The 13,597-nt window shown below is 50.9% G+C and overlaps 3 protein-coding genes across 10 annotated transcripts in view; 1 reads left to right on the top strand and 2 right to left on the bottom strand.

Annotated features, from left to right (window-relative positions):
- The window catches only part of UROS (uroporphyrinogen III synthase), a 49,814-nt gene extending 48,244 nt beyond the window's left edge, over nt 1-1,570 (bottom strand). For 2 of the 5 annotated variants that reach the window (XM_036734173.1, XM_036734174.1), the window contains exons 1-2: nt 1,530-1,570; nt 684-745 (exon numbers count right to left, since the gene is read on the bottom strand). In XM_036734173.1, coding sequence (XP_036590068.1) covers nt 684-745; nt 1,530-1,570 — 103 coding nt within the window. Of the gene's footprint in view, nt 1-683; nt 746-1,114; nt 1,217-1,316; nt 1,378-1,529 lie in introns of those variants that run through there. The other 3 variants (XM_036734176.1, XM_036734175.1, XM_036734177.1) reach the window with 3 other exon arrangements.
- On the top strand, nt 1,538-12,576 carry LOC118827851 (BRCA2 and CDKN1A interacting protein). 2 transcript variants are annotated; one of them, XM_036734178.1, is made up of 7 exons: nt 1,538-1,736; nt 2,368-2,442; nt 2,982-3,062; nt 5,713-5,805; nt 6,759-6,934; nt 9,197-9,368; nt 10,948-12,576. In XM_036734178.1, the coding sequence occupies exons 1-7, from the start codon at nt 1,569-1,571 to the stop codon at nt 11,116-11,118; spliced, it is 936 nt and encodes a 311-aa protein (XP_036590073.1). In that variant the 5' UTR covers nt 1,538-1,568; the 3' UTR covers nt 11,119-12,576. The 2 variants fall into 2 exon arrangements, with proteins under 2 accessions (XP_036590073.1, XP_036590074.1); XM_036734179.1 differs by lacking the exon at nt 2,368-2,442 and having other exon boundaries at nt 1,550-1,736.
- DHX32 (DEAH-box helicase 32 (putative)) overlaps nt 11,330-13,597 on the bottom strand; it is a 60,652-nt gene continuing 58,384 nt past the window's right edge. For all 3 annotated transcript variants that reach the window (XM_036734171.1, XM_036734172.1, XM_036734170.1), the window contains 2 exons: nt 13,254-13,435; nt 11,330-11,741 (listed from right to left, as the gene is read on the bottom strand). In XM_036734171.1, the coding sequence (XP_036590066.1) occupies nt 11,552-11,741; nt 13,254-13,435 (372 nt within the window). In that variant the 3' untranslated portion in view covers nt 11,330-11,551. The remainder of the gene's footprint in view (nt 11,742-13,253; nt 13,436-13,597) is intronic.

The following is a 13,597-nucleotide window of genomic DNA, read 5'->3' as shown; positions in this document are numbered from 1 at the left end:
GTTTTCCCTGGGGCCTGTTCTTGCCCTTGGGCTCTCTCCAATAGGCCCACTGTGGCACAGCCGGCCTGCACACACTGCTAAGCACCACCATGGGCTATTAACACAATATTGCTTACTCTCCCGCAGGCCCATGTGATCTTTTCACTCTCCGGGGCATTCTGCCATTTACACTACAGCCTAGGGAAGGGGAAAAGGGGGAGGAGAAAGGGGAGGAGGGGGAAGAGGAGAAAAGGGGGGGGGAGGAGAGGGAAGGGAGGAGGAGGAGGGGGAAGAGGGGGAAAGGGGGGGAAGGGGGGAGGAGGAAGAGGAAGAGGGGGAAAGGGGGGGAGGAGGGGGAAAGGGGGGAGGAGGAAGAGGAAGAGGGGGAAAGGGGGGGAGGAGGGGGAAAGGGGGGAGGAGGAAGAGGAAGAGGGGGAAGGGGAGGAGGAGGGGGGAAGGGGGCCCATTTCTCCAAGACCATGGCCTCTCTCAGCTCTGACCTTGGCTCCTGGGGGGGGGGGGGCAGCCCCCACAACACAGGCTCTTGTGCTGTGACCCGGGAGGGTGGGGGCTCCTTTCTGTGGCGGGGGTGGGGGTGGAGGGCCCTCAAGAGAACTGAGCCTATGGTGGAGTGGGAAGCCCTGGGTTCGAACCCTGCACCAGATGCGGATGCAGTGAGGCCCTGAGCCGGGGCGGGCACCTACCTCCTGAGGTCCCGGGGCTCACTGAGGCTGACGGCAGGGGCCTTCCCGGGCTCCGCGGGCACCTGTGGAGGGGAGGGGCCGGAGTTACCCTGGGTGCCTCCCTGAAGCGATCGGTGACCCCTGACTGACCCTGGATCCCCTGGTCCTAGGTGACCCCTGACCCTGGACCTCGGGGCGCTAGATGACCCCATGGGGCCCCTTTAGGGCAGGGTTCCAGGAGAGCACAAAGAAACGGTCAGGGAAGGCCTGGTTCGGGTTCGAATTCTGCCTTTGCCAACCCCCTGCCCAGGCAGCCTCGGGCCTGTCCCTCCAGTTCCTGGGCCTCGGTTTCCTTCTCTGTCAGAGGGGGAGGGGCTTGGGCTCCACGGGAAGGCACAGCTCGGGGAAAACACTCGTGGCAGTGGACAGCCCTGGGAAGGCGGGGCACTGACCCAGAGCTATGACGTCGGGGAACGGCAGCGACCTCAATTTACCCGCCAGTAAACCCGGGGAGCGCCGCGAAGGCCTCACGCAATTCGTGCACAGGTGCACGCGTGCACGAACGTAAGCGCATGCGCAAAACCGGCACCTTTTCCCCCTACAGGTTCCAAGGTTCCACCTCCCCCACACCCCCCCACCCCCAGGTGGACCGACCCACTGTGGAGACACGGGGGGAGCCGAGCTAGGAGAGGCCTGCGTCGCGGCGCATCCAGGATCAGCTAATGTCCAAGGCACAAGACTAAGCTCGAAGGCTGCTCTCGCTACCTCAGGGGCTCCAATGAGCCTTAGACTCGGTCCCCTGCCGCCCTTACTCCGGCAACTTCTCCGCCCCCCGCCCCGCGAATGAGCCGGCCCGGAAGCTCTAACCCGGAAGCAGCTGCGCAGGCGCATTGGGAACGGGGCAGCATGGCGTCTCAGGCTAAGAAGCGCGCCCTGGGCAGCCGACACCCGCGCCCTCCGGGAGCCCGGGCTGAAAAGGAGCGTGAGGAGACAGCGGAAGACACCGACGAGAGCGACGACGAGAGCAGCTTCGAGGAGGACGAAAAAGATGAAGAAGACGAGTTCGTCAACCAGGTGGGGGAGGGGGATATACAGCGGGCGCTTGATGACGTCACTGCGTAGATGGCCGCCTCTTGAGGGCGGGGGTGGGACGGGGTCTGCCCCTGGGAGCCCGGGCTTCCGCTGCGGGGCGTGGCACCCTGTGGGCACGGGGGAAGTGCTCAGTCTGGCTCCTCCCCCTCTTGGCAGGTGGGGAACTGAGGCCCAGACAGGGGGAGGGAACCGGCTCGTTCCTCTCCCCCTACCCGGCGGCAGTGGCCATTAGTGAGCGCCTGCTGTATGCCCGCCAGCCCCAGCCCGAGTCACCGTGCGGGTTCCCCTTCCTGCTTGCCCTGTGTGCAGGGATCGCGCTTTGTGTGGACCCACGTGTGCGCACGCGTACGGCGTTGTGTGTTGTGCGTGTATTAATGCTCACACGTGTGCACACGCAGGTGTCACGCACGCGTGTGTTCACGCACTCACACATGGGCACGCACACGTCTGCGTGGGTGTGTGTGCGTGCTTGTGTCTGCGCAAGACCCTTGTGTCTCTGGGGGGCGGGGCCGCTAGGGAATGACCCTCCGCGTGGGGCCGCCTTCTCCAGGGTGTGAGCCCCTGGGCCCGTGGGGGGAGGGCGGCTGGGGCACCTTGTCTGTGTCCTTCGTAGGAGGTGAACGTGGAGTTTGAAGCTCATTCTATCTCCAGTGATGACTTCGATGGGATAAAGAAGTTACTGCAGCAGGTGAGAAGGGCCGGAGGGAACAGAGCTAGACCCCGAACGCTTTCTTGTTAACTTTTAATTAACTTACTTTTAGATGACAACACTCAGTTCACAAGCTCTTGAGTTCCAGATTTTCTGCCCCTCCCGGGCACGTGGTCTGACCCAGGCTTTGCCCACAGTCACCTTCACCGTGTTTTCACGCTCATCGTGTTGCAAAGAAGAATTAGAACCAACGGGACGAGCCACGAGAAAGAAGAAACATAAGAGAAGGAGGGAGAGCAAGCCCTCTGCTTCGATCTGCGTTCAGACCCCGTGATTCTCCCTCTGGGTGTGGGTGGCACTTTCCACCATGAGCCTTTTGGAGTTTAGACATTAAATTCTTATTTTAGTCTTGTATTACGATGTTAAAATCAGAATACTTGGAATGAGACTACAGGACAGTGGATACGTAGGAGAACTTATTTCATTAGTCCAGTGTTAGAATTCACCTATCGTGAATCCTCTTCTAATTTAAATGTTGCAGGCTCCTCCAATTGCAGTTTTTTCGCATTTGTTTTCAGCTCTTCCTAAAGGCTGCTGTGAACACTGCTGAGCTTACCAACCTCCTGATACAGCAGAACCACATTGGGAGCGTCATTAAGGTGAGGAAGAGGCTTCACTTCCATTTGGACTCCAAATTCAAGTCTGTCTTTGTGTTGGAAAAGGGAGGATCACTGGGATGTCACAGGCACAGACCACGCGATGGGCTCCCCCTCCCCACAAAAAGAAAAGGATTAAGTTAAAGAAACTTCCTCTTTGTCTGCACCTTGTTTTTTGTTTGGAGAAGAAGAACCGCTCATTAGGCCATTGTACGGTCCTGGGTTGGATAAGACCTGGGAGTACATGGGATAGTAGAACTGGAAATGGACCGTAGAGACTTTTAGGCCAGCCTCCTTATCTTACAGATGAGGAAACCCAGGTCTAGGGACTCGACTAAGGTCAGTCAGTCGCCAGGCACGCATTAAGCACTTACTGTGTGCCAGGCACTAGTGAGCAGCCAAGTTCTAAAAGGTCTCGTGGGTGGGGTGGGAGAGAGGAGGCGCGCTTAGCCCGGAGCCAGTGTTCTTGCTGGCCTCCCCCCTCCTTGTCCTTCTGTCCACGTTCTGAGCCGCCCGGGGAATTCATGCCTTTATATTCCAAGGAGGAGGTGACCCAGGAAAGAGAAGATGAATGGGATGGAGGGAAGAAGGGGGTGTGATCAGCAGTAACGAAGGCCAGACGGTCAGTGATGGCCGCCGTGGCGCCTCTCATCCGTCATGCGCGTGGCGTGAGCCGCTGCAGCCTCTTTCCAGGAGAGGTGATGTGGGGCACCCACCGAGCTGTAGTCATGACTTCCAGCCCAGCGCTTCCAGGGCAGGGGCAGGAGGAGGGGAGCTAGGACATTGGCTCTGGCCGGGACCATGCCTGTGGTGGTGTGCTGGAGGGTCCCCAACAGCTACTGTGGGTGCCTGCCCCTTCCCTGCGATGATATGGAACAGCATGAATTAGGAGACAGCAGAGGAGCACCAAGCAAACAGAAGAGTCTGTAGTGTCAGAGGAGGGAGGGGAGGACTGCCATCATGTGGTGTCCCAGAAGTCGTCTCGGACCCGGAGCAGGGGCAAAGCAGAGGCTCCCCTTCAGGGAGGCGAGGAGGGAACCTTCTGTGTCTTCCTGCAGAAGCCTTGGCTCTCCTCAGATGTGGTCGAGTAAACTACGTCAGCTGCTAGTGTTAGAGCGGAGGGGGTGTGGGGCATGAAGGCGGGCCACAAGGGCAGGGGACACGGGCCTCGTGCAGACCAGTGGTTCAGGCGGAGACAAGGGGCTAGAGCGGTCACGTTTGGCAGGCCCTTTTTTCTGCAGAAAGGGGAAAGTCTAGTGCTTTGGGAAACCCTGCAGTGCTGGAGAAACTGGCTAGGAAAAGAGGTTTTTGGAGGTGACATGGAGCAGCACCTCAAGCAAGTCGAGCCCCCACGTCTCGCAGCAAAACCTGGAAAGAGCCAGGGCGAGTCCCGGAGCACTCTGGGTTCTCGCTTCATCACTCTCTGAGAGGATTCTGTGCAGATGTTCCCAGAAGTCAGAACTTCACGAGGTTTGAAAGGCAGCGGCTGGCCCTGCATCAGGGCCAGTCTTCCCTTTTTTTCCCCAAAATTCTTTTCTACTTTCCTCCTTCCATGGAGTTGTCCCTCCCTTACGTCACAGGGTCTCCTATACCACATCCCGCCCTCACCTTTCTCCTGGGTTCTGGTTCCATACCAGATATGGACATTTCCACCTGGATGTCTCGGTGGCATCCCAGCCTCATTGGGCCCAACAGAGAACTTGTTACCTTTCCCCTGAAACCTGCCTCTCCCAGTCTTACTGGTTTCTTTGCATAAGGCCGCAGTAGTCCAGTCCCCAGGTTCGTGACTTTGGAGTCCTTAACCTGCCCCTCTCCTACCCTCCAGGAGTCCAGTTAGTGGTCAGGTATTGTTAATTCTCTCTCCACCACCTCCCTCCATCTCTCTACTCACAAGACCCCCAGCCTCGCTTAGGTGTGGGTGACCTTTCACCTGGGCTACTTGTGTGCCATTTTTGTGCTGGGTATCAGGAGAGTGCCCTGGTATTATGTGGCCTGTGAGAGGCGTACAGACACCATCCTTCCTCCGAGTTAAGCATCTGGTCAAGAGGGAAGCTCACCAGAATGAGAACTTAGTACTTGTGTACAAAGAAAGTGACATCCTAAAATCAGAGCTGGAAGGGACCATTGCCCCACTGCAGACCCCGAGGGGTTGTGGCTTGTTGGTGCCCTAGAAAGAGTTAACAGTTTATAGTTTTATGGAAATGCCGCTTCTACCCCAAATCTGTACTTTCTGTCGGCCCTCTTTGCCCCGGATGCCGTCCAGGCCAGCGCTGCATGAAGGGATTAATGTCTGTGACGGTTTTCTTCCTTTCATTTCAGAGAAGAGAAAGTAAATGAGCAGGCCAGAGGTTAAGTGGAGTTAGCCAGTTTTAATGCCAATTAAAATTAGCCCATTTTCTGCCTAATAACTTCTTAGGAGTGGAAGAGACGGACTTGTAGTCACGGAGCCGGGGGGATGGGTCTGGGTGACACAGGCCATTGAACCCTTTTGGCTTTGGTCTTGGGAGCAGGGCCACTTTCAGCTCTAAATTCACAGGATTAGGAAAACTTGGGCAGTGTCAGAGTGAAGACATGTCAACAGTAACCCTGACCGTCCTATTCTTGTTTTCAGTTTTCTGAACCCAAATCTAAAATGTCTCTCGCTTTAAAATAGCAAACAGATGTTCCAGAAGAAAGTGATGAGGAGGATGGCGGAGAAGAGGAGATTTTTGGTTTCATAAGCCTCCTGAATCTCACCGAGAGAAAGGTTAGCTCTGGTGCGGCATCTGGATGGGTCCCCTTGAGGGGCAGCACCTTTCCTGTTAGGCATTGTTGCCGATTCCATTGGCATCTGCTTGTGTAACTGCTTCCGAAAACACTTTGTCATTAAGAAAGTTCGTGATTACCTGGATTCAGTAGAAATCTGAATTTTCTCTGGTGCAGTGAAGATGCTTCCTAGAGTGGTTGGGTTCTCGTGTTGACATTGGCTTGCTCTGGGCTACACGTCTGCTCGTGAGCTGTGGTTTGAGGGGCTCCCCGATGTGGGCTGGATAGTCATGATCTGGGAGTTCTCCAATTGAAGCCTCGGAGCTTATTGGCCACACTTCATTGTGTGTTTTTCAGTCAGTAGACATTTATTAAGCACCTACTATGTGCTAAGCACTGGGGATACAAAAAGAGGCCAAAGACATGCCCTGCCCTCCAGGAGCTCACAATCTGACCTATGTGTGTGTATATACATGCAGATATGCAAACATATATACAAAGCTGGCAGATGGAGGGTGAACAGAGATAATCGAGAAAGAAGGTAGGGTTTTCGTTGGGAAGCCAGCAGGTGGAGGTGAGGGTGGACGGCCAGAAAAAAATGGGTTTTTGGTATCTCTTTCCACTGTCTGGTTTGTTTCTCATGAAACTCCATCTCCCTGCTTTCTCTCATCGGATTGGGTTGTTCCCTTGAATTGTGTGCCCTCTTCAGTCTCTCTTAGTAAGGCACACTATAATGATGACTCAGAAGCCTGTTGTTGTCCCTGACCACCTGGTTGGTAAATCACTAGCAGCGGTTACTTTGGGAATTAGGTAAACAGTCACCAGTGGAGCCCCAGAGAATGGCCTTTGGAGGACCTTGGCCCCAGAGCCCTCAGAGCAGTGAGTCAGAGCTGACTTGCAAGTTTCTCATGTCAATGGCCAGTCTCTAACGTCGGGAAACCTTTTTGATTTCAGGGAACCGAATGTGCCGAACAAATTAAAGAGCTGATTCTGAGCCTCTGTGAGAAGGATAAGGTTGAACAGCTGCATAAGCTCCTCAATGATCCCACTAAGCCCGTGGGCCTCCTGCTAAGTGAAAGATTCATTAACGTCCCGCCCCAGATTGCCTTGCCCATGCACCAGCAGCTCCAGTAAGAGACTTTCTCAAGTCTTTTTTTTTTTTCCCAGATGGTTTCAGAAATGTGATATAAATGGAAATATGTTGATGTAGAGAGAGGGGAGTCTGTCGTGGACTGAGGGACAGTGTGGGGGAGGGCAGGTGGCCTTTCCTGGGAGAAGCATAGTTCTCTGTGCTTAGGTCCCTGCTCGTGGAAGCTCAAGAGAATGCCTTTGGGAAGGATCTGAATTTTTGGTTCAATTGGTATTTCTTACTGCGTTAAGTTGATGATGACTCCTCCCCACATGTATCAGAATTGCTATCTTTGATTTGTTTCACTAAAACGACAGGATTTTTCCATATAGAATCTTTGTTTTGACATGCATCAACTAAGTACTGGGATTCAATTGTGTAATTAAGAGTGGTAAATCTTTTAAAAACTAAGATACTGCTGGGAACACTCAGCCCCTCCGGAGAGCTTGGTCTGCAGACAGTAAAACCGGGCCTCTGGCTTCAGAGATCAGCTGTTTTTTATGGGCAAATTGTAAGGTAATGGAAGATATCAATATACATTTAAATGTCAGAAAGGTATCTGTAATTAAATACTGCTGGAGCTCCAGTTAGGTCTTGTGGCCTTGCTCCAGTGTATTGGTAGGTGATTTGGGATAGGAGAAAGGAAGACCCACCGCTGCCAGGAGGGGTCTCTGCTGATGTTTGTTTTTTTCTTTTGCTTGTTTCGTGGGCACGGGATTTCCATTTGGGGAGCCTCTCTGCATCCATCTGTTTCAACAATCCGGCTAGCAGCTGTTGTGGGAGTGAAAGACCAACACAAGCCCAACAACAAGAACGCTGCAAAAGCCAAGGTTCTTTTGATCTGCTTTACTAAGGAAAGCAGCGTTAAGGGGTTAACAAGCTTATTTTAATCCAGCATACAAATATCACTCACTTAGTTCAGGGGGAAAAGCCAGCACCCTGAACTTCAGAGCAAAATACAAACAAATTACAAACATTGACAGACAGACCTTGTCTGATTCAAATCCCAATATGTAGTTACCAGAGTTTAACAAAGTCCCAACATCTGGGTTTATGAGCTGGAGGGCTCTTAGCTAGAGCTGCCCGGAGTCTCCACATCAACCAGCACCACCCAAGAGTGAGAGCCCTGTGCAAATAGTTCTGTCTTCTCTTCTTACACTGTTTCAGACGTCATCAAATCTGAATGACCAGAACGTAGGCTCCTATGATTGGCTCTTGAGTTAGCACCTCCCCTTAGTACCCTGGGAGCTTCACACCCACATAGGCTTAGCACCTAATAGGGGTGTAGGCCTGGAGCTTAGCACCTAGTAAGACTCAATGAAATACACTGAATTACTCAAAGGAAACAAAAGCCAAACTCTTCAAGGGCACTTGGTTGAACTGAGTGCTAAGAGCCCATTTTGCTTACCAACACACCATCCTTGTCTCTTTGGTTTTGCTGGTCTCTCCTCCCTCGTCTCTTGGCCATCGGCTTGTCTGATTAGCTATGGTTGGGCCTGTCCTGGCTCACTGGGTCTCCGAGCTGTGGCTCAGTGGCAGTCAGTGCCCCTTGGGATGAGAGGCATTTTCAGTGGGAAATGAATAGGAAGAGATGGCTTCCAGTCAGTGCAGATCCAGGATTCCAGCAGGAATAAGTGGGGAGCGGGCCCTTTGTCTAGCAGTTGTGGCCAGATCTTGGCAGCAGCTATCGTAGATAACAGCATGGAGTCTAGGCCTGGAGTCAGGCATACCCCGGTTCCAGTCCAGCTGTGGACATTAGGTGCTGGGCACCCCTGCGCACCTCACTTTTCCTCATATGGGTTGTTGTGAAGATTGGACAGGATATTTGTAAAGTCCTTAGCACAGTGGTACCCAGTAGGTGTTTAAACAATGCTTATTTCCTTCCCTACTGCATTCTTGCCTAGAAAAAAAAAGAAGAATGGCATGCAGCCTTGGCTTTTTTTTCTTCTAATACTCATTTGGATTCGTTGAAACCCAACCACCTGCAGGCAGTGCAGATGCCAGGATCTCCAGCCCCCAAAGACAGCAATCTCCTAAAGTTGGGAGCATTTTCAGTCCAGGTTCTCAGGCCCTAAGACCCCTGCCCCCAGGACCTGCCTGCCCAGAGTGGGCTCAGTCTTGATGCCGGGCAGTTTGTGTTGGGTGGTTCTCCTCGGCCGGATAGACGCACGTCAGCGGGTAGAGAGGGCGTGGGGAGGGGGCGAGGTTTTCTTTACGCTCTTGCAGGCTTTGACAGCTCCCGTGTGTGTCCCTCACTTTGCAGGAAGGAGCTCATGGAGTCGCACCAGTCCAACCAGCCTTGTGGCAAATGCTACTACTACCTCATGATCAGTAAGACGTTCCGAGAGGCCTCGAGGAATTCCAGAAACAAAGGGAAGGGGCCCTCGAAAGAAGAACTAATGTTTGCCAATGCAGAGGAGGAGTTTTTCTATGAGGTAAGACTGGGCTCTATACCCGCTTCTTATTTCTGACATACTGTGAGGGGCCACACACGTTGGTCACATCACCTCCAGCCTGCACGGGTGGGGCCTGGAAGCATGGTCCCTACATGAATGAAATCATTCCTCTGGCTCCTGTTGGTTACCTGCTGACTCTTTTTTTTTGTTTTGTTTTTTTGTTTTTGGCAGGGCAATTGGGGCTAAGTGACTTACCCAAGGTCACACAGCTAGTAAGTGTGTCAAGTGTCTGAGGCCGGATTTGAACTCAGGTCCTCCTGACCCCAGGGCCGGTGCTCTACTCACTGCGCCCCCTAGCTGCCCCTTTACCTGCTGACTCTTTTACGATGGGAATTTTTAATAGGCTTTTCGGTTGCTGCTGTTTGTCGGTGGATTCTGAAGGCCGTAGTTGGATCAGCTCCTTTTATGGGTTGGAGATGGGCTGCCATGCCCGAAGCCTTCACCTCTCTGGTGGTGGAGTCATTGATGTCAGTCTCCCCATCACTAACCAAAAGTCCCACCATTCATTTCTGAAGCCTGGGGCTATTTTCATAGCCAGGGGAGTCTTATTCTGTCACTTGTCGAAATGGATGGCACCATGAGAAAATTGAATGGCCCCCGGAAGGGTTCGGAAAGTGTCTGGACTTGGCCTCGTTTGTCCTCTTCTCTTGGGCAATGGGAGATTTGTGTTTTCACCATTGATGTTTGGAGAGCCTGCATAGGACTGTAAATATTGAGCTGGAGGGGACCTAGGAGACCTTCCAGGCGATGAGGAAGGCTGAGTGACCGAGGGTCAGAGTAGGCTCTCTGCACGGTTAGGCTGTAAAGAGGTGAGAGAAGGTTACAGTAACGCATATATGACACATGATAATTATAGCCAACATGATCTCATGATTCTCACAACAATCCTGTGGGATAGGTGCTATTTTTAGACCCATTTCACAAGTTAGGAAATTGAGGCTGAGGTTCAGTGACCTTAAGGCTTAGAGCAGAGCCAGGTCTCAGCAGTTTGGAGCCTAGATGTGGAGTCTGGGTCTTGTTACACCTTGGTGCTCTGGGCCAAGGAGATTGCCTTTGAAATGAGGTCAGTTTAAAATGTGATGCCCTCGTGATCTAAGACATTTGCAAAAGAATCATGATGGAAATGCTCTGTAGTCTGAATGCAGATCAAAGCAGGCTGTTTTCTCTTTTTGTTTTTTCTTTCTTGCGGTTTTTTCCCCTTTTGTTCTGATTCTTTCACAACATGACTAATGTGGAAATATGTTTAATGTGATCATACATGCATGGCCTATATCAGACAGCTTACTATTTTGGGGAGGGAAGAAAAAAATTTGGACTCAAAATCTTATAAAAGTGAATATTGAGAACTATCTTCACATGTAATTGGAAAAAAACAAGAAGCAGTGACACAGCTGGGCCCTTCCCTGGGTCTGGTGGGGGAGCCTTGAGGCTGTCAGCAGCCTGCGGTTCCTTCAGAATCCTGGCTCGTTTTGGTGTCACAGCCACTTCAACCTAGGTGCCAGCCCTTCTTGGCTGTGGAGGAGTCAGTGTTAATTTGTGTTCCTTTCTTTTGTGTTAGAATGCACTTCTCAAATTCAGCTACTCGGTGCAAGAGGAGAGTGACCTGGCTCTGGGAGGCAGGTGGTCTTTTGACGACTTGCCCATGAAGCCTCTGCGAACAGTGATGGTCATCCCAGCGAGTAAGATGAGTGCGGTCATGGAGATGCTGAAGGAGTACCTCTCCATCTAGCCTGCTTCTGTAGACAGTGAGTGGCTTGTTGGTATAACGCTTTCTGATAAACTTATTGGAGATTGTAATGCCGTGTATAATGGATGGTTCAGTCACCGTGGCCTTAATAGGTTTTTTAAAATCTCCTTTTTTCATTTTGGTCAAATGTACCTTGGACTTGTGAGTCATTCATTAAAAGCTCATTACTTTAAAAGAAAACTGAACACATGGGTTAGGAATTTTAAAAACTGAGCAACAACTGTTTATTATAGTTGCTTTAATGATGTACAAAATGTTTTATTTGTACAAAATTGTCTTGGCTGGGCAATTTGTCTTGCCTCCTGTTAAATCTCTGTACATCTTTCACGTTGACAAACCATTACAATGATTAACTTTGGGGTGTTTATTGCACATACTGTTTCAGTGTGTACTGAATAGAATTAAGGTTTGAAAGTCATTGAATAACGCATCTTGGTTCGGCAGAAGCTTCGGGGCACTCTTCACACATTTTATCTTTGCTCGTCTTCTGTTCCTTTTTCATTGTCGAAATGGGTGAGAAGTGATTGATTACTTGCTGAAGAATATCCTTGCTTTCACTAGGAGGCAGATTACTGAAGTAATAAGGTGGGGCCAACTGCATGAATCTGTTGGAGAAAAGAACCAAATACAGCTATTTAAAGGGAAGTGGAAGCTCTGATGAGTTATTCAAACCCTGAGATCTTCATAAGTGATAAATACCAAACCTCTGTGGAGCTCTAACGGGTCTGAAGTCAGAATTCCTGGACCAACTTAGGAGCTGTGAGGGGCTTGTTTAGCAGTAGGCGGGTGCAGCATGCTCCTTAATGAGCGTCCTGGGAAAGACCAGGATGGGGCCTTTTCTTAATGGTCCTTTGGTGGGGATAAATTGGAGGATTTCTGGGAGGTGCGCCATGAGAGGAGATGCCCTCAGTTTATCTTTGCAGGTTTCTTAGGGAAGAGCTGGGGTGTGGCTGATGACATTACAGTGTGCAAAAGTTACTGCCTCAGAAACCCTTATTCCTAAGTCTTGTTTGCAGGCAGAAGTTCTTAACATTTTGGGGCACTCAAGGTTTTAAAATGCATAAATTAAAATACATATGGTTACAAAGGAAGCCAGTGTTAGAAATTGTTATTAAAAAAAGAAATCATGTTCATAGACCCAGGTAGAGAAGCCCTGCTTTTAGCAGGATAGGGACTTAAAAAATACCCATGTTAACGCAGTCAGAGTCTTCAGAAACTGTTTGGGGGATAACCTTGAAAAGTTGTCATTTCATAGAGCAATGTAACATGAAAACAATGTCCGATGTCCTGCAGGGGGAGCCATGTTCAATAAAATGTGTCTATTTTCTTAGATTGCTGGTGCGTTTTGTTGTTAAGTTGGCTATTTTTGAACAAAAATTTTCAAAATAAGCTTTTACCCTGAGCATCACATTAATTATTAATAAAGCGTCACATTAATAATTGATTGGTTGTCTTATATTAAGCATCAGGGAATTTTCCAAGAGAAAATTCTAGCAAAGACTTTAAAAACAAACTTTAGCATCTGCATTTCAGCCATCTTCCTTCTACTTGACATTAGAGGGAAAGCTAGGTTGATGAGGCCATCCACTAGCTTTCTTTTCCCCTTTCAGCTGGTTAGAGGAACGTGGGCCTTCCTGTCCAACCTCAGTCATGTCAGTTACAGTGGTTCTCATGCAGGAACCTGAGGGGGGCTGTTGGTTAGCACCCCCTTAGGGGATGGGCTTCATGACCCTGGAGCAGACAGACAGGGCCCTTCAGCAGAGAACAGGGGGAGAAATGAGGAATATTGGTGTTCCCTTCCTACATTCTGTCACGTCATCTGACTGGAAGGAGCACATGTTACAACATCTGTTTCCATCAAGTCTGGGAGCATATGGTCATTTGGAAGGACAGGTTGTTCAGGATTTGAGGGTTACACGTTCTGATCGCAGAGGCAGACTCAGTACACAATGCAGCCCAAGGCCCACGAGGCCTCTTCCACTAAAAGGTTCCACAAGAGGGACAGTGTCACTGGCCTGGGCCCAGCCTGGAGCGTGGAGGGCTTTCTGCTCTGAGGAGGCCCTTTTGTTCAAGATGAGCATGGACCGCCCTCCTCCCTCCCCCCCTCCCCCACTTACAGCTCTGGGGAGATTTCTGAGATGATTTGGATGCAGTTGTTCTCAGATATGCTGAACGTGTGGAAGACCACCCACTCTGGTATCTTCTTCATGTCATAGTAGCACGAAAGGGGGTGCAGCTGAGCCACCTGCTTGTGGGTTAACATCAGGTAGTTCCCTGATCCATCCACATCACGAGCGATCTACGGGGTGTGAAGGGAGCAGAGTACATACATCATAGAATCGTACTCCTCTGTACACATTTCTAGTGCGCTTCATCCAGGATTCCCATTTTACAGACTCCACCCCCAGCATCACGAGATAACGAATAGCAGCAGAAGCTAGCTTCAGTCCTCAATCTTAAA

This window comes from Trichosurus vulpecula, chromosome 8, assembly GCF_011100635.1.
Source record: "Trichosurus vulpecula isolate mTriVul1 chromosome 8, mTriVul1.pri, whole genome shotgun sequence".
Lineage (NCBI taxonomy): Eukaryota > Metazoa > Chordata > Mammalia > Diprotodontia > Phalangeridae > Trichosurus > Trichosurus vulpecula.
This window is presented reverse-complemented; position numbering and strand designations above follow the sequence as displayed.

Coding starts and splice junctions, on each gene's coding strand:
- LOC118827851 (XM_036734178.1), top strand. CDS start 1,569: ATGGCGTCTCAGGCTAAGAAGCGCGCCCTGGGCAGCCGACACCCGCGC. Junction 1,737..2,367: donor AAGACGAGTTCGTCAACCAG/GTGGGGGAGGGG, acceptor TGTCCTTCGTAG/GAGGTGAACGTGGAGTTTGA. Junction 9,369..10,947: donor AGGAGGAGTTTTTCTATGAG/GTAAGACTGGGC, acceptor CTTTTGTGTTAG/AATGCACTTCTCAAATTCAG.